General features: G+C 44.9%; 1 protein-coding gene across 16 annotated transcripts in view; it reads left to right on the plus strand.

The window, feature by feature from the left end:
* The window catches only part of P4HA2 (prolyl 4-hydroxylase subunit alpha 2), a 75,892-nt gene extending 57,091 nt beyond the window's left edge, over positions 1-18,801 (plus strand). For 8 of the 16 annotated variants that reach the window (XM_082455346.1, XM_082455348.1, XM_082455349.1 and 5 more), the window contains 8 exons: positions 3,691-3,761; positions 3,998-4,097; positions 8,279-8,332; positions 8,443-8,511; positions 8,881-8,946; positions 10,712-10,780; positions 11,173-11,269; positions 18,335-18,801. In XM_082455346.1, the coding sequence (XP_082311472.1) occupies positions 3,691-3,761; positions 3,998-4,097; positions 8,279-8,332; positions 8,443-8,511; positions 8,881-8,946; positions 10,712-10,780; positions 11,173-11,269; positions 18,335-18,405 (597 nt within the window). In that variant the 3' untranslated portion in view covers positions 18,406-18,801. Of the gene's footprint in view, positions 1-3,690; positions 3,762-3,997; positions 4,098-8,278; positions 8,333-8,442; positions 8,512-8,772; positions 8,833-8,880; positions 8,947-10,711; positions 10,781-11,172; positions 11,270-18,334 lie in introns of all 16 variants that reach the window. The other 8 variants (XM_082455339.1, XM_082455337.1, XM_082455336.1 and 5 more) reach the window with 4 other exon arrangements.
* Positions 18,802-21,373: the final 2,572 nt, after the last annotated feature.

The following is a 21,373-nucleotide window of genomic DNA, read 5'->3' on the forward strand; positions in this document are numbered from 1 at the left end:
AATTTGACCTTGAGGGTTCATAGTCCAGTGGGGGAAGAAAATTGAGGGAACCAATGTGGACAGACCAGGGCTGTGATAGAAGGGCACACTGGAAGCAGGGCAAGCCCACAGTGAGAAGTGTCACCTCACCGTGTTGGGGGCTGGTCTTTGGGCTAGTTTTTAGGAAGTTATGCCTTGGGGCGCTGCCAAGCTGGGTCCTGTGGGTTTCCTGATTAGGATTGCAAAGAAGTGATTGACTTGGAGGAGCACGAACATCTCTACAGTATTGAGTCTTCTCATCTAAGAGCACTCTGGGTCTCTCTATTTATTCATATCTTTAAAATTTTTCTTCACCTAAGCCCTGCACTTTTCTTGTTAAATTTATTCCTAGGCAGTGTTTTTTTTTTTTGTTATTGTAACTTCACAAAAAACTGTTTCTTTCATCATTATGTTTTTACTGGTTACATTATTAAATTAGTTTACTATTATGTACTAAACTATTGATTGTAAAAATATATTTCATAGTAGTAGCTAATGTTTACTGAATTGTGAAGTGTGGCAGGCCCTGGTTTTGTTTTTTTGATGAATTTATTTATTTTATTTTATTTTTGGCTGCGTTGGGTCTTCGTTGCTGTGTGCGGGCTTTCTCTAGTTGTGGTGAGCGGGGGCTACTCTGTTGCGGTGCACGGTCTTCTCATTGCGGTGGCTTCTCTTGCTGCGGAGCATGGGCTCTAGGCGTGTGGGCTTCAGTAGTTGTGGCATGTGGGCTCAGTATTTATGTCTCACGGGCTCTAGAGCACAGGCTCAGTAGTTGTGGCATACGGGCTTAGTTGCTCTGCAGCATGTGGGATCTTCCCAGACCAGGGCTCAAACCCGTGTCCCCTGCATTGGCAGGTGGATTCTTAACCACTGTACCACCAGGGAAGTCCCGGCAGGCCCTGTTCTAAGTCCTTAACATATGTTAACTGCTATGTCTATTTAGCAGGCTCTGTCATCATCTTCATTTTACCTGCAAGGAAACAGTTGTGGTGCAGATCACAGCTACTTGTTGAACTCACTTATTCTTCATTTGGTTTTTAGCTAATTATCTTGGGTTGTCCAGATAGTATTAGCATCTGCAAATAAGAAAAATTTTGTTTTCTCCATCCTAATAGTTATAGTTCTTTTGTTTTTGGTGTCTTGTTGAACTGCCCAGAGCTTCTAGAGCATTTTAACAATAGGAATCTTTGTCTTGTTCCTGAATTTCATGGAAATTCTTTTGGTATTTCATTGCTAAGTATGCAGTTGGTTGTTGGTTTTGTATATATTCATCATGTTATAAAATTATTCTTCTATTTCTAGTTCATAAAAGATTTTCTCCTTTTTGACATCTTTCAAAGGGAACTACTTTCTGCCATATCCCCATCCTTCTCCTATCACTGGTGATTAGAAGGGAGGATTTAGCTGGAGATCCTCTATTGCTCTGCTCCTAATAGAATTGTAGAGGCCAGGAGGCCCAGCACTCCTGGAGAGATCTAAAATAGGTTCCTATCCTAGGCCCTGGACTGTATCTTGGAACAACCTTGGCTTGAGATACTAGGACATCTACGGCTCAGAGTCAGTTCTTAGTGTCATTGATGTCGCTGAGGGAGGGTCTAGCCAGTGTGTGTGGAGAATGGGGACCAGAGACACCCCCCCCGCCCCCCCACTTCCATTCCCTGGACCAGCTCCAGATTCCTCCAGGAAAGAAAACTGCTTTCTTGGCTGTCAGGTGAGAGAGGCACTGTTGTGCCATAACCTCCTGAGAGAGTTCTCCCCTGTCTCTCCGACCAAAGCACTAAAACATCTCTGTGTGTGTGTGTGTTCATGTTGGGTGCATGTGTGCACATGGGTGTGGCTGGGCAGTGTGGGCAGGGAGGAGCATGTTGGGAAAATTTGTCTTTGAACAGAAGCCGTGTGAAGAGCCAGACATGTTGGCTATTACAAGCTGACCTCTCCTTTCCGGAGCCTGTGAGGGACAGATGCTATGCTGGCTTTGAAGTAGGGCGCATGAGCTTAACGTGGCCTGTGGGGAACGCCTGGCAGCTGCCTGTGGGTCTCTGGTCTGCTTTCAAAATAGCCCTGTCTATCCCTGGGAGCAGAGCCCCAGCTGCCCAGAGCCTCCCTGTGGGTGTCAGGCCAGTGCTGCGGCTCACATGTTTGGATGGGGTCTAGCTGCAGCTGCAGTTGTCATCAGGAAAGGACCGTAGATATGATCTCAGGGAAGCTCTCTGCTCTGGGTGCAGTGCCATCTTACCAGAATGTGCTGCAGCAGCTCGTGTCCAGGTTGGTTGATCTCACCTCCTGGCCAGTGTTCTAGTCCATCCACCCTCTCCATCCCTTCTGCCACCTCTTGCCCTGACCTCTCCCTTACATCCTCACTGGCCTCCTTCTTCCTGCTTTGACGCCTCCTTAGCCAACCCTCCATGATGTCTCCACAGTGATCCTTCTTACATTCAGATTGTGGTGTCACTCCCCTGCATAAAGCCTTCCCTGCTTCTCAGTGGTCATAGGTTGCATCCAGCCCAACCCCCACTTAGCTCCTCAGCCTATTCTCATCTCTTTGCTCTCAGTTCTAACCCCCAGTCATAGTGCCACATCCATTTTCACCTCTGGGCCTCTGCATCACTGTTCTTTCCCTGTTCCTGTAATGTTCTCCCACCTGGCTAACTCCTACTTACCCTTCAAATCTCAGCTAGGTGGTCCCCCCTGTAGGAAACCATTCTTGACCCTGTAGACTGAGCTCCCACAGACATTGAGCTTCCCCTCTCCCAGCACCTACCATGTTGTGCTGTGATTACCCAGCTAGTTTTCTGCCTCCCCCACTTGACTGAGTTGTATGAGGGCAGGGGCCATGTCTTGGTCACCTAGCAGTGCCAGGCACATAGTAAGCACTCATTAGGACAGTCCACAGCTGAAGCACTGGGGGCTGGCTCCAGGCAGCAGGTCCTTCCTGGGAATATCACTGCACCAGTCTGTGGAGACTGGGGGGATACGAGGTAGGTGAGATGGTGTGTGTGTGTGTATATGTGTGTATGAGCGAGTATGTGGAGGTGGCTTCCAGGCAGCAGTTTACTTATTGCACCTTGTAGATTCCTTTCCTATTCTATCATCTGACCTTGCAGGCCTCCCAAGGGAGTGAAAACTGTGCCTTCTCTTTTTGTTCCTTGCAGCAGTGGGCGGCCAGCGTGGGCTGGTGCAGTAGGACAGTGTTTGGGTAGGTTTCTGGGCAGAGAAGGCTGCTGAGGTTCAGAAGGACAGTGTAGTTGACCACGTTGAGAGGCACATGCAAGATTGAGGCTCAGGGATGGCAGCACAGTCTGAATGTGGTAGGAGCAGCCAAGTGCAGGAAGGTGTGGTGGGTGGGCCTGGTGAGAAAGGGGCTGTCCAGGCAGATGGGCAGATGGACAAAGCAGACTCCATAGGCATAATTCTGCAGACAGCATGGACCTGGGAGGGAGCAGGGGCAGGCAGCAGCCAAGCAGGGTAGTGGCCAGGGTCTGATAGAGCAGGAATTTGGAGGCCCCAGACCACTGCCCTGGCCTGGCTTGCAGGATCATGGGGCCTTGTCTAGAGCCACTGACTGCAGAGCTCCTTCCCGCACTGGCCTGATTGGCAGATCAGGTCCCAGTCTCTTCAAGAAAATACTCAAGGCAAAGAATGATAAGTCTGCCCTTTCTTCCTGCCTTCCAGCTTGCACGAGCCACTGTTCGTGATCCCAAGACAGGTGTTCTCACTGTTGCCAGCTACAGAGTTTCCAAAAGGTTAGCAAAGGTGATGGTGGTGGCGGGGTGGCTGCTCACGCCCCAACTCCTGGGCCTCCCAGTTCCTATTGAAGGGAGGGTGGCTTGGCTTGTCCTCCCTGCTGGCACCTCCCCTACATGGAGCACTCACCCTGTGCTGCCTGTTAGTGCTGGCCCTGATGCTGGGGAGAGAGTGCAGAACCTCATCTAAACCTGCCTTCCCCACCTTCCTTTCTCTCCCTCTTGTTTTGGCTTAGCTCCTGGCTGGAGGAGGATGACGACCCTGTCGTGGCTCGGGTGAATCTTCGGATGCAGCACATCACAGGCCTAACAGTAAAGACTGCAGAATTGTTGCAGGTATGGCTTGTTCCTGGGACCCTGGAGTTGGGAAGGGAGTATTTCTAGCTAGATGGTCTTCCAGGGTGCTCAGGGCCAGGCATAGGGAGGCTTGCCCAATAAAGTGTAGGACCGCAGGATGCTGTGAGTATGGAGTGACCTCGTGTTGGGAAGCCAGAATTAAGTATGCCCACTGACATTCAACAATTAGCATTCAACAAATGTCAACTGAACGTCTTCTGGGTGCCCAGGTATCATACTAGGAGCTAGGGATCATTGGTGGGCATGGCAGGCCCATTTATGTCTTCTTTACTACAGAAGCTGAAATCCTGAGTTGTTTCAGGGACACCTCTAAGAGCTATAAATATCTTCATAGGTCATGGTTCTGAGTCATAGTCAAATGCACTTGGAGGTAAAGTGTTCTGTAATACATTGGTAGCATTGAGAGGCCTGGACTGGCTGGCCGGTGAAGGTGGAATGCTCCTTTCTAAGTACCCACGTGGGACCCTGGCTTCCTGCTTTTGATTTCAGAGGTGATTGTGAAGAAACATGGTAGCACCATGCTGAAAATTTTGGGTAAAGCTCCTACTAATGTGTTGTCTGTTCTGTTGAGTTCAAATCAGTACTGGCCACGCTCCCTTCTGAACATCCCAACTTCTGGGTTCTGCTGTAAAATGACGACCTGAGACACTGCCAGAGAAGTTTCACTGGCATTTTTCTTGAGTCCCCTGGATCTGTCTGTTTGGCCAGAGTTTCCGTGTATTTAAGGATATCACACTTTACCTGATCAACCATGGCTCTTCAGTAGAATATTGAACTGAGATCACTTGGAAAAGATCCTCTGAACTTTTGCCTGGACACATCCAAGCAAATCAGCACTCATTTTTCCCCCCTTAGCTGTGTCAGCAATCAAAACCAATATTGAAGATCATCCTCATGAATTTATGTGAAGTCCACCAGAGTTTTTAAAAACATGCTGATTATCTTACAGTCCTGTGAAATTTTAATATAATTTTTTAATTTCAACTCAATTTAGTGTTGAGTTTGTAAGCCTAATTTTTAGGTAAGTTCTGCAGACAAGCACATCAAGAGAGGACTTCTGCCACATCTCCCACTTTCCTCTTATGTGTGAGAACACCACCATTTCAAGAGCGATAGGGGCTCTCCATGCCCTGGGTGCATCCCTGTTGGCTTAGTTGTGATTCATATCTTCCTGGAGCAGCTTTGTTGTTGTTGTTAAGACATCTACCACTGCATATCAGAGCCAGTGTTAGGACTGTTGTGGCCCTTACTGAGGATGATGTTCTTCTTGGTTGCTGATTCCGTACCCTGGACCTAGAGGCTGAAAAGAGTGTACAGGACCTGTGCCCCTGTTGCTCTCCTGGCTGGCTTCCTGACTGCACCCTCTGAACCCTATCTCACATGCAACCCCAGAAGACAGCAGCTTCGTGCTTGGACTGGCTTCTCTGCCACAACCCTGGCTTCATCTTAACTGACATCTTGTCATGTTGTAGCTCAATTGATGAATGGGATCTGAATGCCGCAACTCCAGTGGAGGGGCTTTTATGGTCAGGGCTCTTCTGGAAGACCTGGACCACAGCTGCCAGGAGGTTGAGACACCGTTTTTGTTTGCTTTCATTCTCTAGGAACTGTCTTGGCATTTTCTTTGCCAGCCAGCATTGTTGAAAGCTTTGATCCTACCTGGTCTGAGGATAGGAACCTGGGTTTCAGTACCTGTCTCTCTGTGCTCATTCCACATTCCACACAGTGTGATACATGCCTAGGCACCAGCAACAGCTTTCTCACCAGAGTCCCTACAGGCTTCTGGAAAGGAACTGGTTTTTATGCTATCTGTTGACACTCTTTCATCTGTAGTTGATGTGTTTGCTATAGAATATTTGGAAGAAAGGGCAAAAGAGGCTTTCTTTTGAATTGGATGAGGGCCTAAGAGTGGAAGAGATGCTACATTGCCAGAATGCTTGAAGATTGAAGACACTTCTGACTAGATGTCTCAGCCTCACCAAATAAGTGATTTCTAATCATTTTTTCCCCTTCATTCTGACCGCAGTATCATAAATACCCACATTTTTCAAAGGACTGATTCTTCTACTTTTGTAACAAATGAATACCTCCTCCCAGGAATCAGTTTTGATGTACAGTTGCTTGTTATTAAAGGTATGGGTCTGTGGCCTGGAGTTTTCCCAGATGGTGATTCTGATGGCTGCACATCCGGAAGTTCCCGTGACACTTGTACTATTTGGGGACAGTATTAAAATAGTATAGGTACAATAGCTTTAGCACCATGATCAAATGTGATTCCCAAAACTGTTAAAAGATGAGCCAGCTGTTGACAATACAGCTTCTTTCATTATCCCCAGGTAGTGAAAGTTTAAGCACTCCATCCAACAAGTGGGAGTGTTGGAAAATGCAGTCATACCCTGCTGCTCCAGCAACAAGCAGCAACTGAATTTTCCTGAGTGCACTGGCAAATTGATCACAGTCATGTTTAAAATTTTCTTCAAGTTCTCGACTATAGTGGATCCAAAGAAAAAGCATTTGTAATGTCACTTCATCAACTGCTCTAGAACTTTCCTCCTTAGATGAACCTCCAGGCTTAGGGTCACCTGCTGACCTCCTTGCACTAGACCTCCTTGCACTGTTGATAGGATTTCTAGCTATTTTTGGTGTGGGAATCTTTTTTTTTTTTTAATTTTTTAAAAAATAAATTTATTTATTTATTTTTGGCCTCATTGGGTCTTCGTTGCTGGGCACGGGCTTTTTCTCTAGTTGCTGCGAGCAGGGGCTACTCTTCGTTGCGGTGCGCGGGCTTCTCATTGCGGTGGCTTCCCTTGTTGTGGAGCACGGGCTCTAGGCGCGCGGGCTCAGTAGTTGTGGCGCACGGGCTTAGTTGCTCCGCGGCATGTGGGATCTTCCCTGACCAGGGCTCAAACCCGTGGCCCCTGCATCGGCAGGCGGATTCTTAACCACTGCACCACCAGGGAAGCCCCTGGTGTGGGGATCTTGAAGGCTAAAGCAGTATATGACAGCATATTTTCTCACTTGATTCTGATTCTTCATATCAACATTTTTATTTTTTTGGACACCGAAAAATTATGCTGCCGAAAATCCACATTTCATCACATTCGATAAATACTGTTTTCTACTCCAAGAGGAGGATTTTCTCTCTTGTAAAGCTCATGCTTCCTCTCTCTCCCTCATGTCCATGGGTCGCCATTATTGCCAGTTTTGCAGCATCTTTCACCTGTTAGAATCGCCAAAACGGATATACAAAATCAATTTTCTGAGGACTAATAGTTGAACTCCAAAGGTGTTTATGGTTTCATTAAGACACAGTAGCCAAGTGTTCCCAGATGGACATTGGTGGTACCATTTGGTACATCAGCTTTCATGTCAGATTCTGTATTTTGTCTTGAACTTCATCTCTCATCTAGCTACTGAAGCTAAAATAACCATTGTGATTTAGGACTTATATTGTGCTGATAAATTGTTCATAAAGGCATTTATGATTTCTAATCTAATTAGTGACACCTGAGGTGGCTCAGGCCCTATTCCAGGTCCATGCTCCCACTGGGGGCACTGAGGTAGAGCAGCAGTTTTGGTCCCCCTGCAGCCAGCCGCCCATTCCCTGCTGCTTCACTTGGATGCAGAATTACTCTGTGCAGTGTACCACTGGGAGATGGAGTGGGATTTATTTGTCCTATTCAGCCTGACCAAGAAGAGCTTCTGGGGCATGGTGACAGAGGTGGCAGGAGCACTGCCAGGCACTGAGTAGCTTCCAAACTAGCATTAAAAAAACCCCCCAATCCTGAGTTTGTTGTTGGCATTCTTCTGGATTACCATCTCATTATCTTCCAAATAATCAGGGCCCAGGCCGGGGCCTGCCTCAAGGAGGGCTCGCTCTGCTGCTGTCCAAGTGTCCCTGAAGGGCTGGAGCTCCTCCACAGTGGCCATCTGCAGCTTGCCCATCTTTTCCTTTTTGGGAAACCACATTTGTGCTGCACCCTTCCTCTTGGACACAGCTGTAGACCTGTTTGCAGCATTTGTTCTGCCCATACTGGGAGGGGATAGTTACCCTCCTTAGAGAGGCTGCTCTTGGGGGTTCTGGTTGTTACCTAGGGAAATGGGCTGCTTCAGGGTGGTTCATGCTGCTAACAAAGTCCAATGCTGTTATTTCCCACCAGGTTGCTAATTATGGAATGGGAGGACAGTATGAGCCACACTTTGACTTCTCTAGGGTAAGGCCCAAATCACAGGTGCTTTCAAGGGCTCTGCTGTAGCTGGTTTGAGAAGGCTGGAGCTTTCAGGAGCACTGTGGCCTTCACATCAGGCCCCCCTGCCTCACCAGGGCCCCCTCTTTGTTGCTGGAGAAGCCCAAGTCCAGAGCCAAGTGCAGCCCGACTGTTTCCCCTGTGAGGTCAGGAGTGGTCCCCCTGGCCCAAGCCTGCCGTTCTTTGCCCTGACTCTAAAGCAGAGGACCTCACTAGGTTTCTGTGAAAGCTGTTCCTACCCCCCTCCCCCATGCCTGGCCAGGGTTTCCTTTGCAGCCTTGGCTCCTGGTCCAGGCCAATATATGGAATACACACTTAGTACCTTCCCTTGACCTTTTTGGCCCCAGTCCTGTGGGTGGCGGGTGAAGTCAGTTGCAAACTCGGGTGAAAGTTGTTGTCTATTGCAGCGACCTTTTGACAGCGGCCTCAAAACGGAGGGAAATAGGTTAGCGACGTTTCTTAACTATGTAAGTATTGGGTACAGGCCCACTGTTTACTCTCACTTAATTTTATAGAAGGATGAGCAAGATGCTTTCAAGCGTTTAGGGACGGGGAATCGTGTGGCCACGTTCTTAAACTACGTGAGTATGACGCGTGCAGCATATGGGCCTTAAGGGGAGCCTGGGTCCAGAGTGCTCTCTTATATTCACTCCTGTCAGAGCTGATAACACCAGCTGTTGCTTGATGGCGGGGCCCTTCTGGCCCTCAGCGCCCTTCTTGGCTGGAATAGAGAGTTGCCCTTTGTTCCCATTTGTGTGCTTCCCCCAACCCCTGTGACTTTTATATCCCTGGCTCCTATTTGATGGCCCAGAGCTAGTCTGGACTTTTGGGATGGGTGTCCTGGAGGGTTCCCTGCTTGGCAGCAGAGTGAGGAGGTAGCCTGGAAGTGCTCTTAGATGAAGCTGCCTTCGTTTCCCCAGAGCTCAGTGGCCTGCCTGCCTGCCACCTGCTGCCTGTACTCCAGCCACAGGCTCTTGGGTTTACCTCTCACACAAGGAAGAGTTTCCTCTCCCCTCTGCTGAGAGAGCCAGGTCTAGAGAGGCATAGAAGCTGTCAAGTAACTTAGAGACAGAAGCCTGTGTGCACTTTTCCCTTTGGTGTCTCATTTAAGTTTTTATCGTGTGGTTCTTATGTGCTGGGGACTGCCGTGAACATGCTGGTGAGCAGGACAGCATGTGTGGTCTCTCTTGGGCTTACGGTCCTAATATGAAAGACTTACTTTTAAACATAGGAGAGGTAATTGTTTAGTTACCATAGTGATAAGTGCTTTGAAGAAGTAGTGCAGCGTTGGGGTTCAGAGAAGGCCTACCTTGGGAAGTAACATGTCCGCTAAGACTTGAAGATTGAGTGGAAATTAGTTGGTGGAACATGATTTCTGGTAGAGAAGAGAATGTGTGGAGACCTGGAAGAGGGAAGGAGATTGGGATGTTGGAAAAAGAGAAAAAGGGTTGTGTGTCTCAGAGATAGTGCATTAATCTGGGGTGGCTAGAGGGAGAGGCTGGTGAGACTGCCAGGACCTTCAGGTTCTAGAAAAGAGCCTGGATTTGATCCCCACTCTGGTGGGAAGTGATCAGGGGTTTTCATCTTATTCATTTACCATACGTCTGTTGGGTGCCTTTCAGTCTGTCTGGTATGTGTCCTGTGGAAATATTTTAGCTCCACGTTTGATTACATTACAGGCAAAAAACTTGAAGTAAGAGACAGACGAGAAAGTAGTGGTGCTTTGGGCATGAGCTGAGGCACGCTCTGTGGGCATGAGTGCAGCCTTGCTACTGTGGATATTGTGTTCCATTTAGTTTGAGGTTTTACTGTGGGAGAAAGCAGGCCCTCTGGAGACACAGTGCCCTAGCTGGCCCTGGGGAAGGTAGCTGTTCTGGGAAGGTGAGGGTCTGACTAGAGCTGCACGTTACTCAAGCCAGAGAAACAGAATCCATAGTTGGGACCATAGATGCTGTTAGAAGCTGCAGGGAGCTCCTGGTCAGGGCAGCTCACAGGGCACAGTGGCTTAGGCAACGGCCGGCCTGGATGAGGATAAAGGGGGTGGGGGTCAGTCAGGCATTTTCCCAGTACAGACTCAGATTTTTCCCACTTGAGGGCAGCCAGGATATGGGTATCCTGCAGGCCTACATCCCTCCATGGCATGGAGACTGTCCTGATGAACCACACAGATTAAGCAGGGTTTAGGGAAGGGCATGGTGTGGGAAGAGCCTTTCTTGGCCAAAAGGCTGGTGGTGGAGTTGCTCATGCTCAGAGGAGGGCGATCTGCATACTTTGTCATGTCCTTGGTGGCTCAGTTGCTCTGAGAGCATTGAGTAGAAGGGCCAAGCTCTATCCTTGTATTCCCAGATGAGTGATGTGGAAGCTGGTGGTGCCACTGTCTTTCCTGATCTGGGGGCTGCACTTTGGCCTAAGAAGGTAAGTTCTGGTTCTTGTGGGTCAAAAGTTGAAGTGCAGGACTCAGACCTCATCCATGTCTCCTAGTCCCATTCTGTGGCCTGCTTGACTATCACTTTGAGGGGCCTTAGCCCCTTCCTGCCTGAACCCTGACCTGTGGTCTCAGCTTCCATCTGGGGAGATGGGATGGAGAGGGAAGTCCCTTCAGGGCCAGGTGGGATTCCAAACATCCACGCTACCGTGAAGGGTAGATGCTTTTTGGGGAGCTTCTCTACACTGGAGTCCCAAAGCCCTGTGCCCCTGGACATGGGAAGGTGAGGGTGTTTCTGCTTAGGGAGGGCTCTTTGGTACTCGGGGTCAGATCCTTGAGCCCAGTATCTAAGGGTGTTGTATGACAGGCCTTCTCTTTCCAGGGCACGGCTGTATTCTGGTACAACCTCCTGCGGAGTGGGGAAGGTGACTACCGAACGAGACATGCTGCCTGCCCCGTGCTTGTGGGCTGCAAGTGGGGTGAGTAGCTTAAGGTGTGGTGTTGGCCTCTGGGCTCTAGTGGTCAGCCTGAGACTCTGAGCTGGGAGACAGTTGCTGCTAGATTTTCACAAAGCCAAGACTGTCTCCCTTTTTGAGATTTTGTTTTTCGTTTTAGTTTCTTCTTGCTAACTGGTAGTCCCACCCAGCCATGTTGCTGTCCACTCAGCTGGTTATGTGCCAAGACAGCTGGTTGGGAACACTCTCAGAGATGCCTAGAGAGCTAAGGAAGCCCCAAGGAAGAATAGCTACATAAGCATCATAGGTCCAGGATGGCACCCCAGAAAAGTGGACTCTGGCAAGGGTTCTGAGGTTGCAGTGGGGGAGAACTGGAAACAGAGAGGAGAGGGTGTCCCAGGCAAGCAAAACCCACGTGGAACAAGGCACTGGCTAAAACCAGCATCATAGGTGTGGGGGCTGCCTGCCTTTGTCTTCTGCACAAGGGGAGGCCTGTGGCACAGGGGCCAAGAGATGAGACTCAAGGCTGGGACCAAACTGTGGAGGCTAAAAGTTGAGCTTTGTTCTGGAAGCAGCTGTGGTGAGTCATGGAGAGGCTTGAAGCAGGATGTGACAGGAAATGATCACAAAGAGATGATTTTATAGCCCTCTTGGAGAGTTATGGGGATAGAGAGTGATAGGTTCAGAGAAAATTAAGCAAATGAAAAAGTAAATGAGAAAAGAAAAAAGTTGTACAAGAAAGCAAATATAAGTACAGTTGACCCTTGAACAAAGCAGAGGAGGAGCTTCAAGATGGTGGAAGAGTAAGATGTGGAGATTACCTTCCTCCCCACAAATACATCAGAAATACATCTACATGTGGAACAACCCCTACAGAACACCTACTGAACGCTGGCAGAAGAACTCAGACCTCCCAAAACGCAAGAAACTCCCCACGTACCTGGGTAGGGCAAAAGAAAAAAGAAAAAACAGAGACAAAAGAAGAGGAACGGGACCTGCACCAGTGGGAGGGAGCTGGGAAGTTAGGAAAGGTTTCCACACAGTAGGAAGGCCCTTCGTGGGTGGTGGAGGGGGGAAGCTTCGGAGCCATGGAGGAGAGCGCAGCAACAGGGGTGTGGAGGGCAAAGCAGAGAGATTCCCGCACGGAGGATCGATGCCGGCCAGCACTCACCAGCCCAAGAGACATGTCTGCTTACCCGCCGGGGGGTGGGGGTTGGGAGCTGAGGCTCGGGCTTCGGGGGTCAGACCCCAGGGAGAGGACTGGGGTTGGCTGCATGAACACAGCCTGAAGGGGGTTAGTGCACCACAGCTAGCCGGGAGGGAATCCGGGAAAAGGTCTGGAGCTGCCGAAGAGGCAAGAGACTTTTTCTTGCCTCTTTCTTTAGCGGTGGGCGAGGAGAGGGGATTAAGAGCACTGCTTAAAGGAGCTCCAGAGTCGGGTGCGAGCTGCGGCTATCAGTGCGGACCCCAGAGACGGGCATGGGACACTAAGGCTGCTACTGCAGCCACCAAGAAGCCTGTGTGCAAGCACAGGTCACTATCCACACTCCCCTCCCGGGAGCCTGTGCAGCCCGCCACTGCCAGGGTCCCGTGCTCCAGGGACATCTTCCCCGGGAGAACACACAGCATGCCTCATGCTTGTGCAACGTCACGCTGGCTTCTGCCGCCACAGGCTCGCCCCGCATTCCGTACCCTTCCCTCCCCCTGGCCTGGGTGAGCCAGAGCCCCCTAATCAGCTGCTATGTTAACCCCATCCTGTCTGAATGGGGAACAGATGCCCTCAGGCGACCTACACGCAAAGGCAGCGCCCAATCCAAAGCTGAACCCCAGGAGCTGTGCGAACAATGAAGAGAAAGGGAAATCTCTCCCAGCAGCCTCAGGAGCAGTGGATTAAATCTGCACAATCAACTTGATGTACCCTGCATCTGTGGAATACCTGAATAGACAACGAATCATCCCAAATTGAGGCGGTGGACTTTGGGAGCAACGATATATATATATTTTTCCTTTTTCTCTTTTTGTGAGTGTGTATGTGTATGCTTCTGTGTGTGATTTTGTCTGTATAGCTTTGCTTTTACCATTTGTCCTAGGATTCTGTCTGTTGGTTTTTGTTTTTTTTTTAGTATAGTTTTTAGTGCTTGTTATCATTGGTGGATTTGTTTTTTGGTTTGGTTGCTCTCTTCTTTCTTTTTTATTACTTTTTAAATTTTTAAAAAATTTTAATAATTATTTTTTATTTTAATAACTTTATTCTGTTTTATTATTATTATTATTTTCTTTCTTTCTTTTTTTTTCCCCTTTATTCTGAGCCGTGTGGATGACAGTGTCTTCGTGCTCTGGCCGGGCATCAGGCCTGTGCCTCTGAGGTGGGAGAACTGAGTTCAGGACATTGGTCCACCAGTGACCTCCCAGCTCCACGTAATATCAAACGGTGAAAATCTCCCAGAAATCTCCATCTCAACACCAAGACCCAGCTCCACTAAACGACCAGCAAGCTCCAGTGCTGGACACCCTATGCCAAACAACCAGCAAGACAGGAACACAACCCTACCCGTTAGCAGAGATGCTGCCTAAAATCATAATAAAGTCACAGACACCGCAAAACACACCACCAGGTGTGGACCTGCCCACCAGAAAGACAAGATCCAGCCTCATCCACCAGAACATAGGCACTAGTCCTCTCCACCAGGAAGCCTACACAACCCACTGAACCAACCTTAGCCGCTGGGGGCAGACACCAAAAACAACAGGAACTACGAACCTACAGCCTGCGAAAAGGAGACCCCAAACACAGTAAGTTAAGCAAAATGAGAAGACAGAGAAACACACAGCAGATGAAGGAGCAAGGTAAAAACCCACCAGACCAAACAAATGAAGAGGAAATAGGCAGTCTACCTGAAAAAGAATTCAGACTAATGATAGTAAAGATGACCCAAAATCTTGGAAATAGAATGTAGAAAGTACAAGAAACGTTTAACAAGGACCTAGAAGAACTAAAGAGCAAACAAACGATGAACAACACAAGAAATGAAATTAAAAACTCTCTAGGACGAATCAATAGTAGAATAACTGAGGCAGAAGAACAGATAAGTGACCTGGAAGATAAAATAGTGGAAATAACTACTGCAGAGCAGAATAAAAAATAAGAATGAAAAGAATTGAGGACAGTCTCAGAGACCTCTGAGACCTCTGAGACAACATTAAATGCACCGACATTCGAATTATAGGGGTCCCAGAAGAAGAAGAGAAAAAGAAAGGGACTGAGAAAATATTTGAAGAGATTATAGTTGAAAACTTCCCTAATATGGGAAAGGAAATAGTTAATCAAGTCCAGGAAGCACAGAGAGTCCCATACAGGATAAATCCAAGAAGAAACACGCCAAGACACATATTAATCAAACTATCAAAAATTAAATACAAAGAACAAATATTAAAAGCAGCAAGGGAAAAACAACAAATAACATACAAGGGAATCCCCATAAGGTTAACAGCTGATATTTCAGCAGAAACTCTGCAAGCCAGAAGGGAGTGGCAGGACATATTTAAAGTGATGAAAGGGAAAAACCTACGACCAAGATTACCCAGCAAAGATCTCATCAGATTTGATGGAGAAATTAAAACCTTTACAGACAAGCAAAAGCTAAGAGAATTCAGCACCACCAAACCAGCTTTACAACAAATGCTAAAGGAACTTCTCTAGGTGGGAAACACAAGAGAAGGAAAAGACCTACAATAACAAACCCAGAACAATTAAGAAAATAGTAATAGGAACATACATATCGATAATTACCTTAAATGTAAATGGATTAAATGCCCCAACCAAAAGACATAGACTGGCTGAATGGATACAAAAACAAGACCCGTATATATGCTGTCTACAGGAGACCCACTTCAGACCTAGGGACACATACAGACTGTATGCAGAAAACTATAAGACACTGATGAAAGAATTAAAGGTGATACAAATAGATGGAGATATATACCATGTGCTTGGAATGGAAGAATCAACATTGTGAAAATGACTATACTACCAAAAGCAATCTAAGTATTCAATGCAATCCCTATCAAACTATCACTGGCATTTTTCACAGAACTAGAACAAAAAATTTCACAACTTGTATGGAAACACAAAAGACCCCGAATAGCCAAAGCAATCTTGAGAAAGAAAAACGGAGCTGGAGGAATCAGGCTCCCTGACTTCAGACTATACTACAAAGCTACAGTAATCAAGACAGTATGGTACTGGCACAAAAACAGAAATATAGATCAATGGAGCAGGATAGAAAGCCCAGAAATAAACCTACGCACATATGGTCACCTTATTTTTGATAAAGGAGGCAAGAATATACAACGGAGAAAAGACAGCCTCTTCAATAAGTGGTGCTGGGAAAACTGGACAGCTACATGTAAAAGAATGAAATTAGAACACTTCCTAACACCATACACAAAAATAAACTCAAAATGGATTAAAGACCTAAATGTAAGGCCAGATACCATCAAACTCTTAGAGGAAAACATAGGAAGAACACTCCTTTACATAAATCACAGCAAGATCCTTTTCGACCCAGCTCCTAGAGAAATGGAAATAAAAACCAAAATAAATGAGACCTAGTGAAACTTAAAAGCTTTTGCACAGCAAAGGAAACCATAAACAAGATGAAAACACAACCCTCAGCATGGGAGAAAATATTTGCAAATGAAGCAACTGACAAAGGATTAATCTCCAAAATTTACAAGCAGCTCAATATCAAAAAAAACGAACAACCCAATCCATAAATGGGCAGAAGACCTAAATAGACATTTCTCCAAAGAAGATATACAGATTGCCAACAAACACATGAAAGAATGCTAAACATCATTAATCATTAGAGAAATGGAAATCAAAACTACAATGAGATATCATGTCATACCAGTCAGAATGGCCATCATCAAAAAATCTACAAACAATAAATGCTGGAGAGGGTGTGGAGAAAAGGGAACCCTCTTGCACTGTTGGTGGGAATGTAAATTGATACAGCCACTATGGAGAACAGTGTGGAGGTTCCTTAAAAAAGTAAAAATAGAACTACCATACGACCCAGCAATCCCACTACTGGGCATAGACCCTGAGAAAGTCATAATTCAAAAAGAGTCATGTATCACAATGTTCATTGCAGCTCTACTTACAATAGCCAGGACATGGAAGCAACCTAAGTGTCCATCGACAGATGAATGGATAAAGAGGATGTGGCACATATATACAATGGAATATTAGCCATAAAAAGAAATGAAATTGAGTTATTTGTAGTGAGGTGGATGGACCCAGAGTCTGTCATACAGAGTGAAGTAAATCAGAAAGAGAAAAACAAATAATGTATGCTAACATATATATGGAATCTTAAAAAAAAAAAAAGAAAGTGGTCATGAGGAACCTAGGGGCAGGATGGCGATAAAGATGCAGACCTACTGGAGAATGGACTTGAGACCACGGGGAGGGGGAATGGTAAGCTGGGACAAAGTGAGAGAGTGGCATGGACATATATACACTACCAAATGTAAAACCAATAGCTGGTGGGAAGCAGCCACATAGCACAGGGAGATCAGCTCGGTGCTTTGTGACCACTTAGGGGGTGGGATAGGGAGGGTGGGAGGGAGGGAGATTCAAAAGGGAAGAGATATGGGGATATGCATATATGTATAGCTGATTCACTTTGTTATAAAGCAGAAACTAACACACCATTGTAAAGCAGTTATACTCCAATAAAGATGTTTAAAAAAAAACCAAAAAAAAACAAAGCAGGGGTTAGGAGTGGTGACCCTCTGCACAGCTGAAAATCTGTGTCTAATTTATAGTTGGCCCTCCATATGCACGGTTTCTCCATGTTCAAGGTTCTGCATTTGCAAGTTCAGCCAAGTGCGGATCATGTAGTACTGTAGTATTTACTACTGGAAAAAATCCGCATATAAGTGGACTCACTCAGTTCAAACGTGTTGTTCAAGGGTGAGCTGTATCATCTATTCGGTAGCTCAAGTGTGAGTAATATTTACATGACATAATAATGTAAGTACTGAATATTAAGTTAACTAGAACTTGTGATTTAACTATATTGGGGGATGGGAGGGGGATCTATGTATTTTAAGAGTGGTGTAAAAAATTCCATATCTACATCTTCCATGGTAGACTATCAACATATAAGATCTAAAGTTGGAAGTCAAGAAATAACATTATGTTTTAGAAAAATGAGGATAAATATCAGAAGAAACAAAAGAGTTGAATGTTAGAGGAAGTGGGAATTGGTGTTGGGAAGGGGTAGGTAGGAGATTGCTATTTATCATTATAAGCCTTGTAGAACAATTTGATTTTTTCAACTAAGTACGTGTATTACTTACAAAAATTAGTTATTATAAATTGTATTTTAAAAGTACTATGACTTGATTAGTACATTAAAAGCAATTTGTTTTTTCATTCATTATGAAAGAGTCTATGTTGAGAAGTGAAATTGTGGTTTGTGAGCATTTAAGACACAACTTTAGGTGATAGTGCTGGCATCAGCTCTGCTTCTCTGCTACCCACAGAACACAAGATTGATCTGCTGGCCCAGAGCTCCTGAGGTTGACATCCAGGCTCTCCACAATCCTGACAGGCTTCCTCGTCTCTTACCTCTGAGTTCCCACCCACCACATCCCAGTAATATCAAGCTTGTTGGGGTCCTTGACACATACCAGCGTGGATCATGCCTTGATGTCTTTCTCATCCTGTTCCCACTTCCTAGACCCCCTTGGTATAGGAACCACCTGTTCTGTCCATCTTCTTCACTGGATAACTCCTATTCAGCTCTATGTCCCAGCCCTGGAGTTTCCTCTTCCCCCACATGGTTAGATGCCCTTTGGCTCTGTTTCCATGGCAACCTACACACATATATCTTGTGTCACTGACAGAGTTTTGTACAATTATCTCTCTTCCTCACCAGCTCATAAGCAACTTGATACCCGAAACCAAGTCTTACTCATGTCTGATTCCCAGGCCCAGTGTAGGAGTCATCAAGAAGGAATCATTAATTTTGGCTGCTGAACCAACAGGATTGTAACATACTTTCTATCTGTTCACAGTCTCCAATAAGTGGTTCCATGAACGAGGACAGGAGTTCTTGAGGCCATGTGGATCAACAGAAGTTGACTGACATCCTTTTCTGCCCTTCACCTCCCTGGCCCCACAGCCCATGTTGTCTTCAAGTTCAACGTGACAGACCCCCTCTACTTTCCAGCCCTTGTCAGGCGGGTCTTTGGAGGCGTGAATGTTTGTCTGGAGCAGAGAAGGTCCTGGGGAAGGTCCTGGGTGACTTGGGTGACCTGGGTCCCAGCCTCACCAGTCAGCTATCTCTGGCCGCAAGGGTAGGGTTGGAGCAGAGTCAGGTGGTCTAGCACCTAGCAAGGTGCTTTTGTACCTCAGATGCTTTAGGTGTGAGATGTTTCAGTGAACCAAAGTTCTGATACCTTGTTTACATGCTTGTTTTTATGGAATTTCTATTAATGTGGCTTTAACCAAAAAATAAAATGTCCCTGCCAGAAGCCTTAAAGAGCCTTATTTGGAGTATTTTTTTAAGACGGGGAGCTTTTACCAAGTTCACCATTTCCTATGCATCTTCTCTGTACAGGCAGAATCTAGGTAATGAATACTTGAGTGGCAAACCCTGATGTTAGGTTCTAGACCAGGTTTCAACACTTATTTTTTCTCTAAGCTTCAGTGTCCTTTCTGCAAAGTAAGGGAGACAGTCCCTCCTTGCGTCTCAGAGAACATAGAGATCATATATGTCCATGATTGTGATGCTGTTATAATTTGAAATTTCTAACTTTAAAATTTTGAGATATACACACAGAATTGTTTGTGATACATAGATGTACAGTTTGAAGAATATGAAGGTGAGCACGAGCACCCATGTCACCATCACCTGGGTTAGAGAAGAGATTATTTTGAAATTTACACCTCAGGACCTCCTGTGAGTCCCCCCATGATCACATTTCTGACCTTCCCCCAGTACCTCGGTGGTAACCATTGTCTAGTGATTTGTGGTAGTCATGCCTTTGCTTTTCTTTGTAGTTTTACTATATGTGTCTATATCCCTAAATAAATAGTAATAAAAAATAATAAATAAAAATTTTATTTTAGATAAAATTTATTTAAAAATAAAAGTTTTATTACTAAATAAATAGTAATAAAAAATAAACAAAAATTTTGTTTTCCCTTATTTTGAACTTTTTGTAATGGAATCAGAGTATATTTTGGGGGGTGTTTGGCTTCATTTATTTGACAGTTGTTTCTAGGATACATTCATGTTACTGTGCAGCTGTAGTTTATGTTAACTCGTGTAGTTCAGTTCTGTTAGTGTATTTGGTAGGACAGCACCATATTATAGCTGATATACTGTTGATAGACATTTGAGTTGGTTTCAGTCTTTTATATTATGAATAAGGCTGCCGTTGCATTTTTATACGTGATTTCTGGTGCAAATAAACACATTTCTGGAGAATATATTTCTAGAAGTGGAAATGCTGAGTCTGAATAAGTGTGTCTTCAACTTTACCATATAATGTATTCCAGAGTGGTTATGCACATTGTCACCAGGAGTAAATAAGGGTTCTTGTTATCCCAGCCTTCTCCAATATCTGGTATTATCATACTTTTGCATTTTAGCTAGCTTGTTATGTGTATAGTGTTATCTATTTTAACATGATCATTAATGACATTGAACACCTTTTTGTATGTTCATTAGTCTTTAGGTTTCATCTTTGTTAAAGTCTTTCTTACTAATTCACAGGAATTTTTAATATATTAGGGACACAAGCTCTTTGTTGGTTACATGTTTTGCAAATATCTTTTTTCTAGTTTGTCTTTTCACTCCTAGTTCTGTCTTTTGATGAACAAAAGTTCTTAATTTCTATGTCAAATTTATCAAGCTTTTCCTTTTTGATTTATGGTTTTTATGTCTTAAGAAATTCTTCTGTATCCCAAGATTATGAAGATATTTCTTATATTCTTTTCTAAAATCATTATAGTCATGTCTTTTACATTTGTATCTTTAATACACCTAGGTTTTATTTTTTATGTGAGGTGCAAGGGTCTACTTAAAAAGATTCTTTTCACATATTTTATTAGGATAGGCTAGGCTAATGCTAGAGTAATAAAATAATCCCTAAATATCAGTGGCTTAATGTATAAAACTGTCTCTCATGCAAAAAATCACTAGCTCTAGGGCAACTGTTACCCATCTACTGCCATGCAATCTCCCTCTAGAGCCTTCCACCATCAGAACCTAACAGGAAGCCAGCTAGTAAGGGAATCTGAGAAATATAGAATTGCAACTCCAGTATAACAGCAGAGTATAGAAAGATGAGTTTAGAGCTGAGAAACAACAAAAATTACTGGTAAGCTAGGTGGGTTTGTTTGTTTGTTTTTGGTCCTGTTTGAGATTCTTTGGGCTTCTTGAATCTATGCAGTAGTATCTTTAATCAGTTTGGGATAATTATTCAATCCTTTTCTCTTTCAATATTTTCTGCATTCCTTCTGGAACTCTGGTTAAATGTAAATTAGAGTATATTGGACTATTCTTATCTCTTAAGCTGTCTTTCATATTTTTAATATCTATGTATGTTTTTGGGTGATTTTTACAACTGTCTTCTTACATACTAATTCATTTCTATTAAATGTATCTAGGAGTTTTTTTTTTTCTTTTTTAACCACTTTAAAGATGTAATTCCATTCTTTTCTGTCCTTATACTATTTCTGTTGAAAATTCAGGGATCTTGTCATTTTGTTGCTCTTTTGAAAGTAATTTCCCCCACACCCCCTCCCTACTATCTGATTTTTAAGATTTTTCTTTGTTTTGGTTTTCACTAGTTTTACTATGATGTACCTAGTGTGAGTTTCTCTTTTTATTTTCTGGCCTGGCATTTACAGAGCTTCTGGAATTTGTGGGTTGATGTCTTTGATCAGTTTTGAAAGTTTCTCAAACATTATTCAAATATTGTTTCTGTCTCATTTTCTGTCTCTCCTCTCTTGCTGGGGTCCCAGTAATCTGGATTTTCATTGTGTTTCATTATGTCGCCTTTTCTATATCTCCCATTCTTTTTCCCCCTTGTGCTTCAGACTAT

The sequence above is a fragment of the Balaenoptera physalus genome (assembly GCF_965194825.1).
Source record: "Balaenoptera physalus genome assembly, chromosome: 3".
NCBI classification, from domain to species: domain Eukaryota; kingdom Metazoa; phylum Chordata; class Mammalia; order Artiodactyla; family Balaenopteridae; genus Balaenoptera; species Balaenoptera physalus.